This window comes from Rana temporaria, chromosome 1, assembly GCF_905171775.1.
Source record: "Rana temporaria chromosome 1, aRanTem1.1, whole genome shotgun sequence".
NCBI lineage: Eukaryota > Metazoa > Chordata > Amphibia > Anura > Ranidae > Rana > Rana temporaria.
In genome coordinates, this window is record NC_053489.1 from 6,185,000 (window position 1) to 6,199,980 (window position 14,981).

General features: G+C 43.7%; 1 protein-coding gene across 1 annotated transcript; it reads right to left on the bottom strand.

Moving 5' to 3' along the window:
* Positions 1–4,307: 4,307 nt before the first annotated feature.
* Positions 4,308–14,436, bottom strand: LOC120923708. Its single transcript, XM_040335022.1, has 2 exons — positions 13,138–14,436; positions 4,308–4,545 (listed from the first exon to the last, which is right to left on the bottom strand). The coding sequence occupies exon 1, from the start codon at positions 14,211–14,213 to the stop codon at positions 13,161–13,163; it is 1,053 nt and encodes a 350-aa protein (XP_040190956.1). The 5' UTR covers positions 14,214–14,436; the 3' UTR covers positions 4,308–4,545; positions 13,138–13,160.
* Positions 14,437–14,981: the final 545 nt, after the last annotated feature.

The window sequence follows — 14,981 nt, forward strand, 5'->3', positions numbered from 1 at the left end:
CCATGACTGTATATGCCAGAGTTTGTAGACTTTATAACTTTTCTACAGACTAAATAATATACACTCAGTTGGGTTATTTTGTAGCCGAATTCATGTTGGCCTAAATTTAAGAAAGATTATTTATTTGCAAAATGTTATAACCAAAATGAAGAAAAACACATACAATTTTTTTTTTTTTTTACATTTTTAATTTGCAAAAAATAAATAAAGTGGTGATTAAATACTACTGAAATGTGTGATTTTTATTTTTTTTATAAACATGTCATATGGATACAATGTTGCGCAACAACGCAGTTGGCTTTGAAAGCTGAAATTTGGCCTGGGCAGGAAGGGGGTAAATGTGTCCGGTATCGAAGTGGTTAAGTAACTAAAAAGCATCTGAAGTGATCATCATCATACAAATTACCCTTCAGAATCCCTCCAACAGTACCAAGCCCTGATGAAGGGGGGAACCTTTGAACCCCTGAAACATGTTGGATATTTTTGATATAAGGAGGGTCCGAATAAAATTTAATCTGGACCATTAAAATACATTTTGTCCCTAGCCTTAAAAAAAAAAAAGGGCTTGGCTGCAAAGCAGGAAAGTATCACACCCCTGTCCACTGCCTGCGACACCAACCGATGGTGCATTATAGATCTAAGCTTTCTAATGAGTGTTCAGCACTTACCAGTTGTGTCCGATAACTGGTCCCTCTCTGTAGATCAAGGATCCTCAAACTACGGCCCTCCAGCTGTTGTAGAACTACACATCCCATGAGGCATTGTAACACACTGACATTCACAGACATGGCTAGGCATGATGGGAATTGTAGTTCCTGAACAACTGGAGGGCCGTAGTTTGAAGACCCATGCTGTAGATCCTTCAGCCAACTATGACCTGTAATTGCTTGATGTGCAAGAAGTAAAGCACCAAAAGCAGAATGGAAGTCCAGATTAAATTTTATTCTGACCCTTATATCATAAATATCCAACATGTTTCAGGGGTTCAAAGGTTCCCCCCTTCATCAGGCCTTGGTACTGTTGGAGGGATCTGAAGAGCCAACACATACAAATGGTCACCCTTCTTCAGGGCTTAGTTTGGTAAATGAGACATGTACTGGACTGATACCATTGGAGGGACCCTTGGGTGGTTTAGAATGATTACTCCAAATGCCAGTTTACCAGATGCCTAATCTACCAAACTGCTGATTCCCATCACCCCACATGTAATGGAGATGGACAAAGGCAGACATGTTTGAAGTACAGCTTGGGTGGCATCCAGGGGGTCTTCCATAGATACAGTGGAGTCAGGAAACGTAGCCACCCAGGAACCAGAGGTGTGTATTTTGTAGGCTTACCGGGCGAAGATAAATGGGGGGAAAAAAAGCCTGAAAAAAGAAATCAAATACAACCAACCACCACTTCACCGGGCCGGTAAGCTGCAATACTTTGTTTTATTTTTGGGGGGGTTTAAATTTGTTTGTTTTTTACTGTATATGGTGGGCACCGGCCCAAGTAGGGCTAGGTGCCACGGACTGCCTGAGGTAATGGGACAGTCCAGGAAAGGGTTAAATGTCTCTCCCCTTTAGTTCCCCCCCTTCCTCCCTCCCTCCCTCTGGGAGGGAGGGTTTTACAGGGCAGACAGGACCAATTAAACAAGAACGAGGGGGTGGGTTTTGGGGAGCATGTGACCAAGGCTTTAAGGGGGGATTTCCCTTCCACCTTCTTCCTCTTACCTGCAGCAGCCCCCAGCAAGTGAGATTCCCGCCCTCCCTCCCCTGGTTTTTTCCCGTTTTATCCAACAGCTTAGGTGGTTTAAAAAAAAAACAAAAAAAAAAACAAAGGAAATAAAAGGATATATATTGTTAAAAAAAAAAAAAAAAAAATATGGAAATGTGCGAGTAACAAATGTTACGGTGGTGTTATGACGGTGGTTATCCCGTACGGTTTACGTTTTATGGCTTTGGTTTTACAGGCCTTGTTATCGTGTCTAAGTGAGATATTTATTGTTAAGTCACAGCTGGCGGTAATAATAATAAAGGAAAAGGGGGAAGGCTTTTATGCCCGTCGGTTTAGGCCGGCGGCTGGCTGGTTGCTTCCCCCCCCCTTGGTAATTTACCATAAGATGGTATTAAGGTTAAACAGATGTTGTTTATGTTTTAACAAATAAAGCTGTGGCCGACCCCTACGTCCATTCAAGGATAATATGTGTGGAGTTTTTATTTATGGAAAGGGGGGAGACTAGGACATAGATATGGGTAAGTGGTTGGTTCAGGTAGTCTGTTATTTTGTTCTAATAAGCTCCCTTTATTATTATATAGTCACTGATGGATGTTATTAAAGACTCTCTTTCATAAATCAGCTGATTTTTTTTTTGTTTGGTGACCTCCTTCAATGAAGCAGCAGTGATGTGTGGCCTTACATGGGATGCCCCCCGCTGGTAGGGGTGTATATTTGACCCTCAAATAATATGTTGGTGCTGCACGTTCATCGGCCTTCTGTGTTTTGTATTTCTCCTCTATGCAATATGGAAAGCTATGCACCAAATAAATGTGACCTCTGACCTGTAATGTTTCTTGTCCTCCATACTGACCTCCGTTTCCAGTTTTTACCCATCCTCCGCGCCTTTCCAGGACTTACAGGTACACACCATTTATGCAGTAAGTAGGCAGCCACGGCTAGTCTTTATTCCCGGTGTGCGATGGTGCTTCAGGGCCCACCACAGCCACAACATGCCTTGTTACCTGTATTAGGACCACCATCAAAGGGGACAGCATCAAAGGGGACACCATCAAAGGGGACAGCATCAAAGGGGACAGCATCAAAGGGGACAGCATCAAAGGGGACACCATCAAAGGGGACACCATCAAAGGGGACAGCATCAAAGGGGACAGCATCAAAGGGGACAGCATCAAAGGGGACAGCATCAAAGGGGACAGCATCAAAGGGGACAGCATCAAAGGGGACACCATCACTCCTAAAACATCTGGAAGTGCCTAGACTTCAGTAGCGTGTGTGTCCTCATTGGGGAGTGTCTTCATAATGATGACATCATTCTCATGATCCTTCGTTATTGATAAAGCCCCCATTCTGTCCTCTGTACTATTTCTGCCCACCCTGTGTGTTCTCACCATCATATTGCTTTCGTTACCCTGGCCCTGAGTCCTGGTACCGGCCCACAAGCCTTATCTGAAGCCTTCAGCATGGCTCAAATAAAATGCAACGCTGTACGCTCCCAGCCCTGACCACCCTGCCTGCCTGATTACATTGCCTTCCTGAAAACCATCCACCCTGGCTGCACACCCACCAACCTGACCACACTGCAGTACCTGCCTACATACCCTCTGACCACGAAGCCTGCCTGCACGGTCTATAGCCTGACCTTGTGACCTGTCTAAAACAGAGATAAGATAATGGCGCTCTGGTGGAGGTGGATAGCTGGTCAGAGGGATGATAGTGATGAGATAGCACTTCTGGAAGCACTTTGGTTAGAGGAGAAGCAACTCTGAAGTTGCTGCACTTTAGAGGCGCTTTTCTTTTCCTTTTCGTGACCTGCCTGCACACCCTAAAGCCTGACCTCATGACCTGTCTGCACACCCTAAAGCCTGACCTCATGACCTGCCTGCACACCCTAAAGCCTGATCTCATGACCAGCCTGAACACCCTATGGCCTGACTTTATTACCTGCCTGCATATGCTCTGGCCTGACCTCATGACCTGCCTGCAAACCCTTTGGCCTGACCTCATGACCTGCCTGCACACCCTCCGGCCTGACATGACCTGCCTGCAAACCCTTTGGCCTGACCTCATGACCTGCCTGCACACCCTCCAGCCTGACATGACCTGCCTGCAAACCCTTTGGCCTGACCTCATGACCTGCCTGCACACCCTCCGGCCTGACATCATGGTATGCCTGCAAACCCTTTGGCCTGACCTCATGACCTGCCTGCATGCCCTCTGGCCTGACCTCATGACCTGCCTGCACACCCTCCGGCCTGACCTCATGACCTGCCTGCAAACCCTCTGGCCTGACCTCATGACCTGCCTGCACACCCTCTGACCTGATCTCATAACCTGCCTGCAAACCCTCTTGCATAACCTGCCTGCATACGCTCTGGCCTGTCCCCATGACCTGCCTGCACACCTTATAGCCTGATCTCATGACCTGCCTGCACACCCTCTTGACTGACCGCATGACCTGCCTGCATACACTCTGCCCTGACCTCATGACCTGCCTGCACACCCTCCAACCAGACTATACTGTCTGCCTGTGGGACATGTCCCAGCGTTAAGAACCACGCCATTCTCCAGTAATGAAAGACACCTTGTTATACTGAATAAAACTTTATTTAAGAACATTTAAAACAGAAAATAGTTTTGAACTTTATATTGAATACATAGGATTTTAAATCAAGATAATTGGCATAGGTAATGAGATCCATCCCAGATTGGTTATATGAAACCACCTACAGGAGGTATATGTTCGATCCATAACCTGAGCAGTCACCCATCCATATTCTTGACGTTTAGCAAAAGTCGAGGACTTTTTGGAGATTTCTCTACCGTCTGAAAAATGGGGGGAAAAAAGTCTGTTAGTTTCATAAAGAAGAGTAATATAGTTGTATAGTGAATATAAAAAGAAGTATCAATGTGTGCTGGGGAGAAGGGTAAGAAGAGGGTAACAATGTATGTGTGTGTCTATAAGGATATATACATTCATCTGCCACTTTATTTATTTTTACTTTCAGGAAATATGTACACTCACTGGCCACTTTATTAGGTACACCTGTTCAATTGCTCAATAACACAAATTACTTATCAGCCAATCACATGGCAGAAATTCAAATGCATTTAGGCATCTATGTGTGGTGAAGACGACTTGCTGAAGTTCAAACTGAGCATCAGAATGGTGAAGAAAGGGGATTTAAGTGACTTTGGCATGGTTGTTAGACCAGCTCATCTGGCACCGAGTATTTAGTAAACTACTGATCTACTGTGACTTTCGAGCACAGCCATCTCTCGGGTTTACAGAGGATGGTGGGGAAAAGAGAAAATATCCAGTGAGCGGCGGTTGTGTGGAGAAAAATGCCTTGTTGATGTCAGAGGAGAATGGGCAGAATGGTTCCAGATGATAGGCAACAATAACTCATATACCCACTTGGTACACCCAAGGTATGCAAAATACCATCTCTGAACGCACAACACATCCAACCTTGAAGCAGATTGGCTACAGCAGCAGAAGACGACACCGGGCGCCACTTCTGTCAGCTAAGAACAGGAAACTGAGGCTACAATTCGCACAATCCAAAGCCAACTAAACTCCCGTTGGGGCAGACAGGCAGGTACAGTTGTGCGCATAAGTTTATGATTTATGAATTTTTTTGTCCATTTTTCTGAGAATATGAATGATAACACAAAAACCTTTCTTTCACTCCTGGTTAGTGTTTGGCTGAAGCCATTTATTATCAATCAACTGTGTTTACTCTTTTTATATCATAATGACAACAGAAACTACCCAAATGACCCTGATCAAAAGTTTACACACCCTGGTGATTTTGGCCTTATAACATGCACACAAGTTGACACAAAGGGGTTTGAATGGCTATTAAAGGTAACCATCCTAACCTGTGATCTGTTTGCTTGTAATTAGTGGGTGTGTATAAAAGGTCAATGAGTTCCTGGACTCCTGACAGACCCTTGCATCTTTCATCCAGTACTGCGCTGACATTTCTGGATTCTGAGTCATGGAGAAAACAATAGAATTGTCAGAGGATCTGCGGGAAAAGGTAGTTGAACTGTATAAAACAGGAAAGGGATATAAAAAGATATCCAAGGAATTGAGAATGCCAATCATGAAGTGGAAAATGAGGGGTTCTGGTGAAACCAAACCACGGTCAGGTAGACCAACTAGAATTTCAGCCACAACTGCCAGGAAAATTGTTCGGGATGCAAAGAAAACCCACAAATAACTTCAGGTGAAATACAGGACTCTCTAAAAATATGCGGTGTGGCTGATTCGAGATGCACAATAAGGAGGGACTTGAAGAAAGATGGGCTGCATGGCCGAGTCGCCAGAAGGAAGTCATTACTACGCAAATGTCACAAACTATCCCACTTACAATACGCAGAACAGCACAGAGACAATCCTCAAACCTTCTGCCACAAAGTCATTTGGAGGGATGAGACCAAAATTTAGCTTTTTGGCCACAACCATAAACTCTACATTTGGAAAGAAGTCAATAAGGCCTATGATGAAAGGTCCATCATCCCTACTGTGAAACACGGAGGTGGATCGCTGATGTTTTGGGGATGTGTGAGCTACAAAGACACGAAATGTTATCAAATAATACTGGAGGAACATTTGCATTCATCAGCCAGGAACCTGCGCATGGGACGGACATTCCAACATGACAACGATCCAAAACACAAGGCCAGGTCGACTCGTCATCGGCTACAGCAGAATAAAGTGAAGGTTCTGGAGTGGCCATCTCAGTCTCCTGACCTAAATATCATTGAGCCCCTCTGGGGAGATCTCAAGCGTGCCGTTCATACGAGACAGCCAAAGAATTTACAGGAACTGGAGGCTTTTTGGCAAGAGGAATGGGCAGCTTTACCATCTGAGAAGATAAAGAGCCTCATCCACAAATACCACAAAAGACTTTAAGCTGTCATTGATGTTAAAGGGGGCAATACACGGTATTAGGAACTGGGGTATGTAAACTTTTGATCAGGGTCATTTGGGTAGTTTCTGTTGCGATTATGATATAAAAAGAGTAAACACAGTTGATTGATAATAAATGGCTTCAGCCAAACACTAACCATGAGTGAAAGAAAAGTTCTTGTGTTATCATTCATATTCTCAGAAAAATGGCCAAGAAATCATAAAATCTGCCCTAGGGTATGTAAACCTATGAGCACAGCTATAGGTAATTAGAATAAAGATGGGTTAGGGTTTCCCCTTGAAGCACTTTCCCCGACTTGTTCATTCCCCGACTTAGTTGGGGTAGGCGGTACACTTTGGTGGGGGTGGGTCAGCCACGCCTCGTGACCTTTGACCTCTGGGAACCCGTTTTCTGACATTTGACCTCTGGGGGAGGACCCTGTTCCAATTCCTGAGTCCTAGCCTTATTCTTCAGGGGGAAACCCTAACCCTAAATAGAGAGAGTGGCTGCTGCAGGGGAGAACAGGGTGCACCAGCAACAGAGTGGCAATGGATGATGTCACGGCTCTAGGAATTCACGCCCACTACCAAACAATCTACTACACAGGAGAACTGTGGGACCACGTGAGTGGAGGCGGTTAGATTGACCCAGGTTCAGGGGACCTAGACTTTGTCCAGGTTTGCTTTTTCTCTTCTGTATTCTGTATTTAGGGTTAGGGTTTCCCCCTGAAGAATATGGCTAGGACTCAGGAATTTGAACAGGGACCTCCCCCAGAGGTCAAAGGTCAGAAAACGGGTTCGTTTTCTGACCTTGGCCCCGCCCTGCAAAACAGAAGAGCCCTGAGGGCAAATAAGAAAAAATATCTCGGAATTCTGAGACAATATCACCGTGTTCTCAAAAATATGTCTGAGTTTTAGATACAAAGGGCCAGATCCACGAAGCAGTTACGCTGGCGTATCTATTGATACGCCGCGTAACTGCTAGGTTGCTCCGGCGTATCTTTGTTTTGTATCCACAAAACAAGATACGTCTGAAGCTGGGCTAGATCCGACTGGCGTACGCCTTAGTACGCCGTCGGATCTAAGGTGCATATTTACGCTGGCTGCTAGGTGGCGCTTCCGTCGATTTCCGCGTCGAGTATGCAAATTAGCAAGATACGCGAATCCACAAACGTACGTCCGGCCGGCGCATTTTTTTACGTCGTTTCCCTAAGGCTTTTTTCGGCTTAACGTTACCCCTGCTATATGAGGCGTAGCCAATGTTAAGTATGGACGTCGGGCCAGCGTCAAATTTTCCGTCGTGTACGTCGTTTGCGTAAAACGTTTGCGAATAGGGCTTTGCGTAGAAAGACGTTCACGTCGAAATCATTGGCTTGTTGCGGGTTAATTTGGAGCATGCGCACTGGGATACCCCCAGAAAAAAACGTCATTTACGTTGGGTCAAGACGTATTAACATAAAACACGCCCCCATCTCATCCATTTCAATTGCGCGCCCTTACGCCGACACAGTTACACTACGCCGCCGTAACTTACGGCGCAAATTCTTTGTGGATACGGGAAATACGCTGTAAGTTACGGCGGCGTAGTGTATCTAAGATACACTACGCCGGACTTAAAGAAGCGCGGAGGTACGTGGATCTGGCCCTATGCCAGTATTCCGAGGTCACACATCAAATTCCGACATAATATCTCAGATTCATGAAAACTTATTTTTTTCACTTATATGTAAATCAGTAGATTATACAAATATATTGAAAAACTATATGAAACGTATCAAGTTATATATAAAAAAATATATAAAACAGTACAAACATCGCATCAGATGTGTACAAAGCGTGATCACAGGGTAGATATAGATAGAAAAAGCGTAGTGTGTAGAGCTGAGCAGGCCACCTTGCATATTTCAGCTTCAGTATCTTATCTCATGAACTTTAACATCTTGTGACTATGTCTAATGCCGCGTACACACGATCATTTTTCGGCTTGTAAAAATTTAAGCTAAAACGATGGTGTGTGGGCTTCACATCATTTTTCGGGTTCTGAAAAACGACAAAAAAAATTCGAACACGCTGCATTTTTTAACGACGTTTTAAACAATGTCGTTTTTCGGGTTGTAAAAAATTATTGTGTGTGCGCTAAAACGATGTTAAAAACCCGCGCATGCTCAGAAGCAAGTTATGAGACGGGAGCGCTCGTTCTGCTAAAACTAGCGTTCGTAATGGAGATTGCACATTCCTCACGCTGTAACAGACAGAAAAGCGCAAATCGTCTTTTACTAACACGAAATCAGCTAAAAGCAGCCCAAAGGGTGGCGTCATCCGCATTGAACTTCCCCTTTATAGTGCCGTCGTACGTCACCGCGATTTGCTAGAGCAATTTTTTTTTAACGATTGTGTGTGGGCAACGTTGTTTTAATGATGAAGTTGGAAAAAAAATTCGTTTTTTCTAGAGTCTGAAAAACGTTGTTTTTTACAACCCGAAAAATGATCGCGTGTACGCGGCATTAGGAACTGAGCATGAGATTTTGCCTTCAGGGACTCTCATGTGGTCATTGAAGTTTATTAGCTGTGTTCTTTAGAAGTTTCCTTCCTTAAAAACATTCTATGTGAAAATTTCATTCTGGCTTATTTATGGTTGTAGGCATGTGCAATTTTTTAAGTTACGAATACGTTTTCCGTCAATTTTCGTTGTTTTAGTTGATTCGTTAACATACGAATGAACGAACGGTTTAGCGCAATTAATAACGAAGAACGATATTTTCAAAATAACGAATATGGAAAACAACGAAGATACGAAAGAAGAAAGAAACGAAAACATAGAAACAACGAAAATACCGAACCCAAAAAAAAAAATTATTACGAAAAACAAAATGAACGAAAATGCAAACTTACTAATATTCGAAGACCGAAAAGAAAACAACCGAAATGCCGAACAAAGAATAAAAAACGAAAATCAAAACTAACGAAAAATAAATTACGAATCTTCGGAAAACGGAAATGAAAACAACGGAAATACGAAATAATGTAAATTAGCTTTCGTTAGTACTGAAATATTTCTGGACATTGACCAATAGCCACTGAGCGCTGTCCCTTTCCTCTGAAGAGGTTTGTTCCTTCCCCCAATGAGCTTCTTTCTCATTACCTCCTGGCTCATTGTGTCTTTTTCTGTGTTAGACTGCAGTGCATCTCATTTCTAGATTTGTATTTGTAATATCTGACATATTTTAGTTTTCTTCTACGTCAGACTTCATTCTAGACAGGGTGGGCCAGATTCACATAGAACTGCGGCGGCGCAACGTATCGTAGATACGTTACACCGCCGCAAGTTTTCATCGCAAGTGCCTGATTCACAGAGCACTTGCGATGAAAACTACGCCGGCGGCCTCCGGCGCAAGGCGGGCCAATTCAAATGGGCGTGAGCCATTTAAATTAGGCGCGCTCCCGCGCCGGACCTACTGCGCATGCTCCGTTTCGTAATTCCCGTCGTGCTTTGCACGCCGTGACGTCATTTTTTCAAACGGCGACGCACGTAGCGTAATTCCGTATTCCCGGACGGCTTACGCAAACGACGTTGATTTTTAAATTTCGACGCGGGAACGACGGCCATACTTTAGACAGCAATACGTTTGCTGACTAAAGATAGGGCACCTAAAACGACGACTAACTTTGCGACGGGAAACTAGACTAGCGGCGACGTAGCGAACGCGAAAATCCGTTGTGGATCGCCGTAACTCCTAATTTGCATACCCGACGCTGGTTTACGACGCAAACTCCCCCCAGCGGCGGCCGCGGTATTGCATCCTAAGATCCGACAGTGTAAAACAATTACACCTGTCGGATCTTAGGGCTATCTATGCGTAAAACTGATTCTATGAATCAGCCGCATAGATAGAAACAGAGATACGACGGCGTATCAGGAGATACGCCGTCGTATCTCATTTGTGAGTCTGGCCCGGTGTGTGTGCTAACTAAGACAGTCAAGTCAATCACAGTAAAGTACGAATTACAAAATTACGACGAGTAGTGTGTCGAATAAACGTAAAATGTATTCTAACAGAATTACGAATGCAATAAAATCTACAAAAGTACGTTTTTACAATCAAAGGAAATTAGACACGAAAATACAAATAATCATAAAGCAACGAAAATATATTTCTTACGAAAATACGAACGCGGCATGATAGAAAATATAATGTAAATACGAATAGCAAAACAACGAAAATTAAACTAACGTAAAAACGAAGGAACGAATAAAATCATTTTAAAAATACGAACGCGGCAGAATACAAAATCTAACGAAAATACTAATCTCGATTCAATGAAAAATAAACTAACAGAAAAAAACGGAAATGGAAAAAAGAGTGTTACGAAAATACTGAAGAGTACGAATACGATAACTAACGTCTTACGAAATTACGACTCGTTACGAATCACGATAAACGAACAGAAATGAAACAGAAATAAACAACATTTTTTGCTGTGCACATGTCTATATGGTTGCATATTTTTGTCGGTGTTAATGCACCACCTTGAATGATTTTCACTTCTAAAGCCTCGTACACACGCTCGGTTTACTCGGCAAAAACCAGCAAGAAAACTGCTGGCAGAGTAAACCGAGCGTGTGTATGAGGCTTTCAGGTTTCTCGTCTGGAAATCTTCCCAGAATCTCGACGAGAAAAATAGAGAACCTGCTCTCGATTTTCTAGATTCTTGTCGGCCTGTTTCCCGACGAGAAACCCGAGCGTCTGTATACTTACCTGTCGCCGGTGGAAACCCGCGCATGCTCGAAATGACTTTGACGCATGCGCGGTAGCTTCCACGGCATAGGTAGGGTGAAGCAAGATGGCGGCGACGGCATCAACGTATGCGATGATGTCACCGCGTTCTTGCCTTTGAAAAGAACCGCGGTTCTTTTGAATGGAGTGTGTGTACACTCGGGCGGCAAGAGATTCTTGCCAAGAATCTCGTCAGGAAAAACAAAGTTTTTTTCCTGACGAGATTCTAGCTCGTGTGTACGAGGCTTAAAGGGGTTTTCCACCTTTTTTTTAAGTTTATTAAAAGTCAGCAGCTACAAAAAGTGTAGCTGCTGGCTTTTAATAAACTGACACTTACCTGCGACGCGCTGGCCGGGGGGTCCGCTCCTCGCCCCCCCTCGCCGGCCGGCGTCTTCATTCTTAGTGTGGGCACCCGGCAGTGACAGCTTACAGGGAGGGGCTGTGAAAAGGCGATTAAGCTAATCGCCTTTTCAGCCCCTCGGCGGAAGGAGGAAGTGGGACAGGAAGTCCCCTTCTCTTGAAGCCCCCACTCCCCCCCCAAAAAAATTTCATGCCAAATCTGGCATGTAAGGGGGCGAGGAGTGGGTTAAGCGGAGGTCCATTTTTAGGTGGAACTCCTCTTTAAGAGCATTTCTCGTACATACATCTATGAAGCACTGCACACAGCACTTTGGTATATTACTTGATACGTTTCATATATTTTTTCTAGGGCTGTTACTGATTAAAATTTTCGTGTTCGATTAATCGTTTTTTTTTTTATCGATTAATCGATTAATTTCGATTTAGAACGCACAGAGCCAACTACTTTTAGCTGATCTCCTTGCATTGCAACTCTGCATTAGTCAGTGGTAAATGTGGTATACACTATATACAATCACCCGACACTAGTTAGTTTCCACAATCCATAACTTAACTTCACAGTTCACACAAATACGTTTTAAATTCAAATTGTAGAACCGACGTAAGTAATTTTTTCTTATTAAACTTTAAGAAAAACGTAGAAAGTTAGTTTAACTTTAATTATAAAACGTATCTAGTATATTGACTGTCAGTCACTTTATAGTAGGCAAGAAGGCATCACTTTAGCCAGTCACGCAGACATACCAGAGTGTTTACATTTTCTGGAAGCAGACATGATCGCATTTTATTGACAATATACCCTGAAGAACCGAACAGTCTTTCGCACGGAACAGATGATGCTGATACACAAAGAATTGTCTGCACAAAACTGCTTAGGACAGGAAAACAATGGTTATTTTTGCCCCCTTCCCCTGGTGGAGCCTGGTGCATCCTCCTGCTCCACAGATGCAAAGGTACCTCAATCCAATGGGTGCAGTTTGCTCGCATCCAGCAGGGTAAGTCTCACCGTCCAGGCTGTCCGGTGACATCAACAATTTTGATCGATCAAAAAAATTAAAGATTAATCGGGGAATTAATCTTTAATTTCCCCAGCCTTAATTTTTTCACATTTTTTTAACTTTTTTGGTTATATATGCACTTGGCACTTTATATAGTACCCCACATTGAGCCCACACCCCTTGGACATCAATCCGGGGTATACATTTATTCTATAGCGCTGCATCTCCCCTGTCCTTTTACCTTGTGCAATTCGTCTTATTGCTGATGCTGGTCGCTTGTTGATATTAGAAGCACAATTCCCCCCCCCCCCCCCAATATTTTATACAAATATATTGCATTTACCAAGATACACACAATACATACCACATAATGTCATTGTGATGGTCTCACTTTGTGCGCTGTCTACTAAACTCTTCCCTCAATCTTCTTATTATGTCCTTGGCTTCATGTCTCTGTATCAGTGTTTTGCCTAAGAAAGGCTGTAGGCCATCACAGGGAGTCAGGTTGGTCAGAAGCTCTGACATAGGGAGTTGAAGCCGTTCATTGCCAGGTAGGTGAAAGTCAACCACCAGCGCATTCCACACACAGCGAGGTTCATAGGCACGCTTTTTGCGCCGGAGCACTGACCTTCTAGAACGAGGAGGGTCCAACGGTCTCACCTGGCAGTTTTTCTCAGAGATCTTCAGTTTCAGAGATCTGGAGGTGGATTCCGGCCTCCAGAACAATCTTTCCTCCATCCAGTAGACAAAGGGCATGCGTCCAGAGATGTTCTGGGCAGGTGGCACAGTTGGAAGGTCATTGAACTGGTCGGCGTTGGGACGGTGAACTACAATGTAGTGAGCAATCTCCTGTTTGTAGATATCGGTCCCCAGAATCCTCAGTTGAGGTTCCTCACCCCCGCAGTGCTGAGTCTTGTACAAGGACAGAAGGTAGGACAATGGGAAGGAAAGTCTGAAGTTGCCGTACAGAGAAGCCGATTGATCAAACGCCGGAGAGCTGGCATATTGTTCCTTTATCTCTGTCTGGAATCCTTCGGCATTTCTCACACGTCGGACTTTGTCATAGGCCTGTTGGCGAGCGCTCTCAATGTACTTTGGACAGATGTCTGCACTCCAGAATGAGAGGTCTCTGAATTCTTCTCTCTCGTGGTCTCCTCTTCCTTTGAAAGATTTTGATTTCAGAATTTCTTGTAAGGATTCCCAATCGGTGACATGCTGCAGCCTCATGACGGGGAAGTCTATCGGTAGACGGAGAGAGAGATCGGTGCGAACCTTGCCAATGTTCTCCTTCATGGTTTTCCCGGCTGTCTTTATATTATCCAGAGAAGTCAAGTTGTTATAAATCTCCTCAATGGACAGTAATTCTCCAGAGCAGTGGTATCCTCTGCATTTTGAGCCAGATTTGATCTCCTCTAGATTTTTCAGTATAGAGGACGGCATTGTGGTCGGGTTTGTCACAGCTCAATGAGATCCCTCGTGTACAGTATGTAAGAAGACTTTGAACTGGCGAATTGTCACACCTTGAATTCACAATACAGGAGGAAAACATGTATAGGAAGAATGTGAACTGGTTTATGTCACTAACATGTGTCTTATGACTAATGTAGAGAAATATGTGACCCTATATAGAACGAATGATGGTGATTGACAGGATCACTTCTGTGACCTTAATGAGTTGAACTAAAACCATTCTTAAAGTGTATATACAGGTGAAACTGGAAAAATTTCAATATTGTGCAAAAGTAATTTTTTTTTTACTAATGCAACTTAAAAGGTGAAACTAATATATGATATAATATATAATATATTCATTACATGAAAAGTAAGATAGTTCAAGCCATGATTTGTCATCATTGTGATGATTATGGCTTACAGCTCATGAAAACCCCAAATCCACAATCTCAGGAAATTAGAATATTACATGCAATCAATAAAACAAGGATTGTACATAGAACAATATCGGACCTCTGAAAAGTAGAAGCATGCATATATTCTCAGTACATGGTTTGGGCCCCTCAGTACTTGGTTTGGGCCCCTCAATGTGGCGTGGCATGGAAGGGATCAGCCTGTGGCACTGCTGAGGTGTTATGGAAGACCAGGATGCTTCAATAGCGGCCTTCAGATCTTCTGCATTGTTGGGTCTCATGTCGCTCATCTTTCTCTTGGCAATGCCCCATGGGGATCAGGTCAGGCAAGTTTGCTGGCCAA

Excerpts from the sequence above, each read along its gene's own strand:
- LOC120923708 (XM_040335022.1), bottom strand. The coding sequence starts at position 14,213 with ATGCCGTCCTCTATACTGAAAAATCTAGAGGAGATCAAATCTGGCTCA.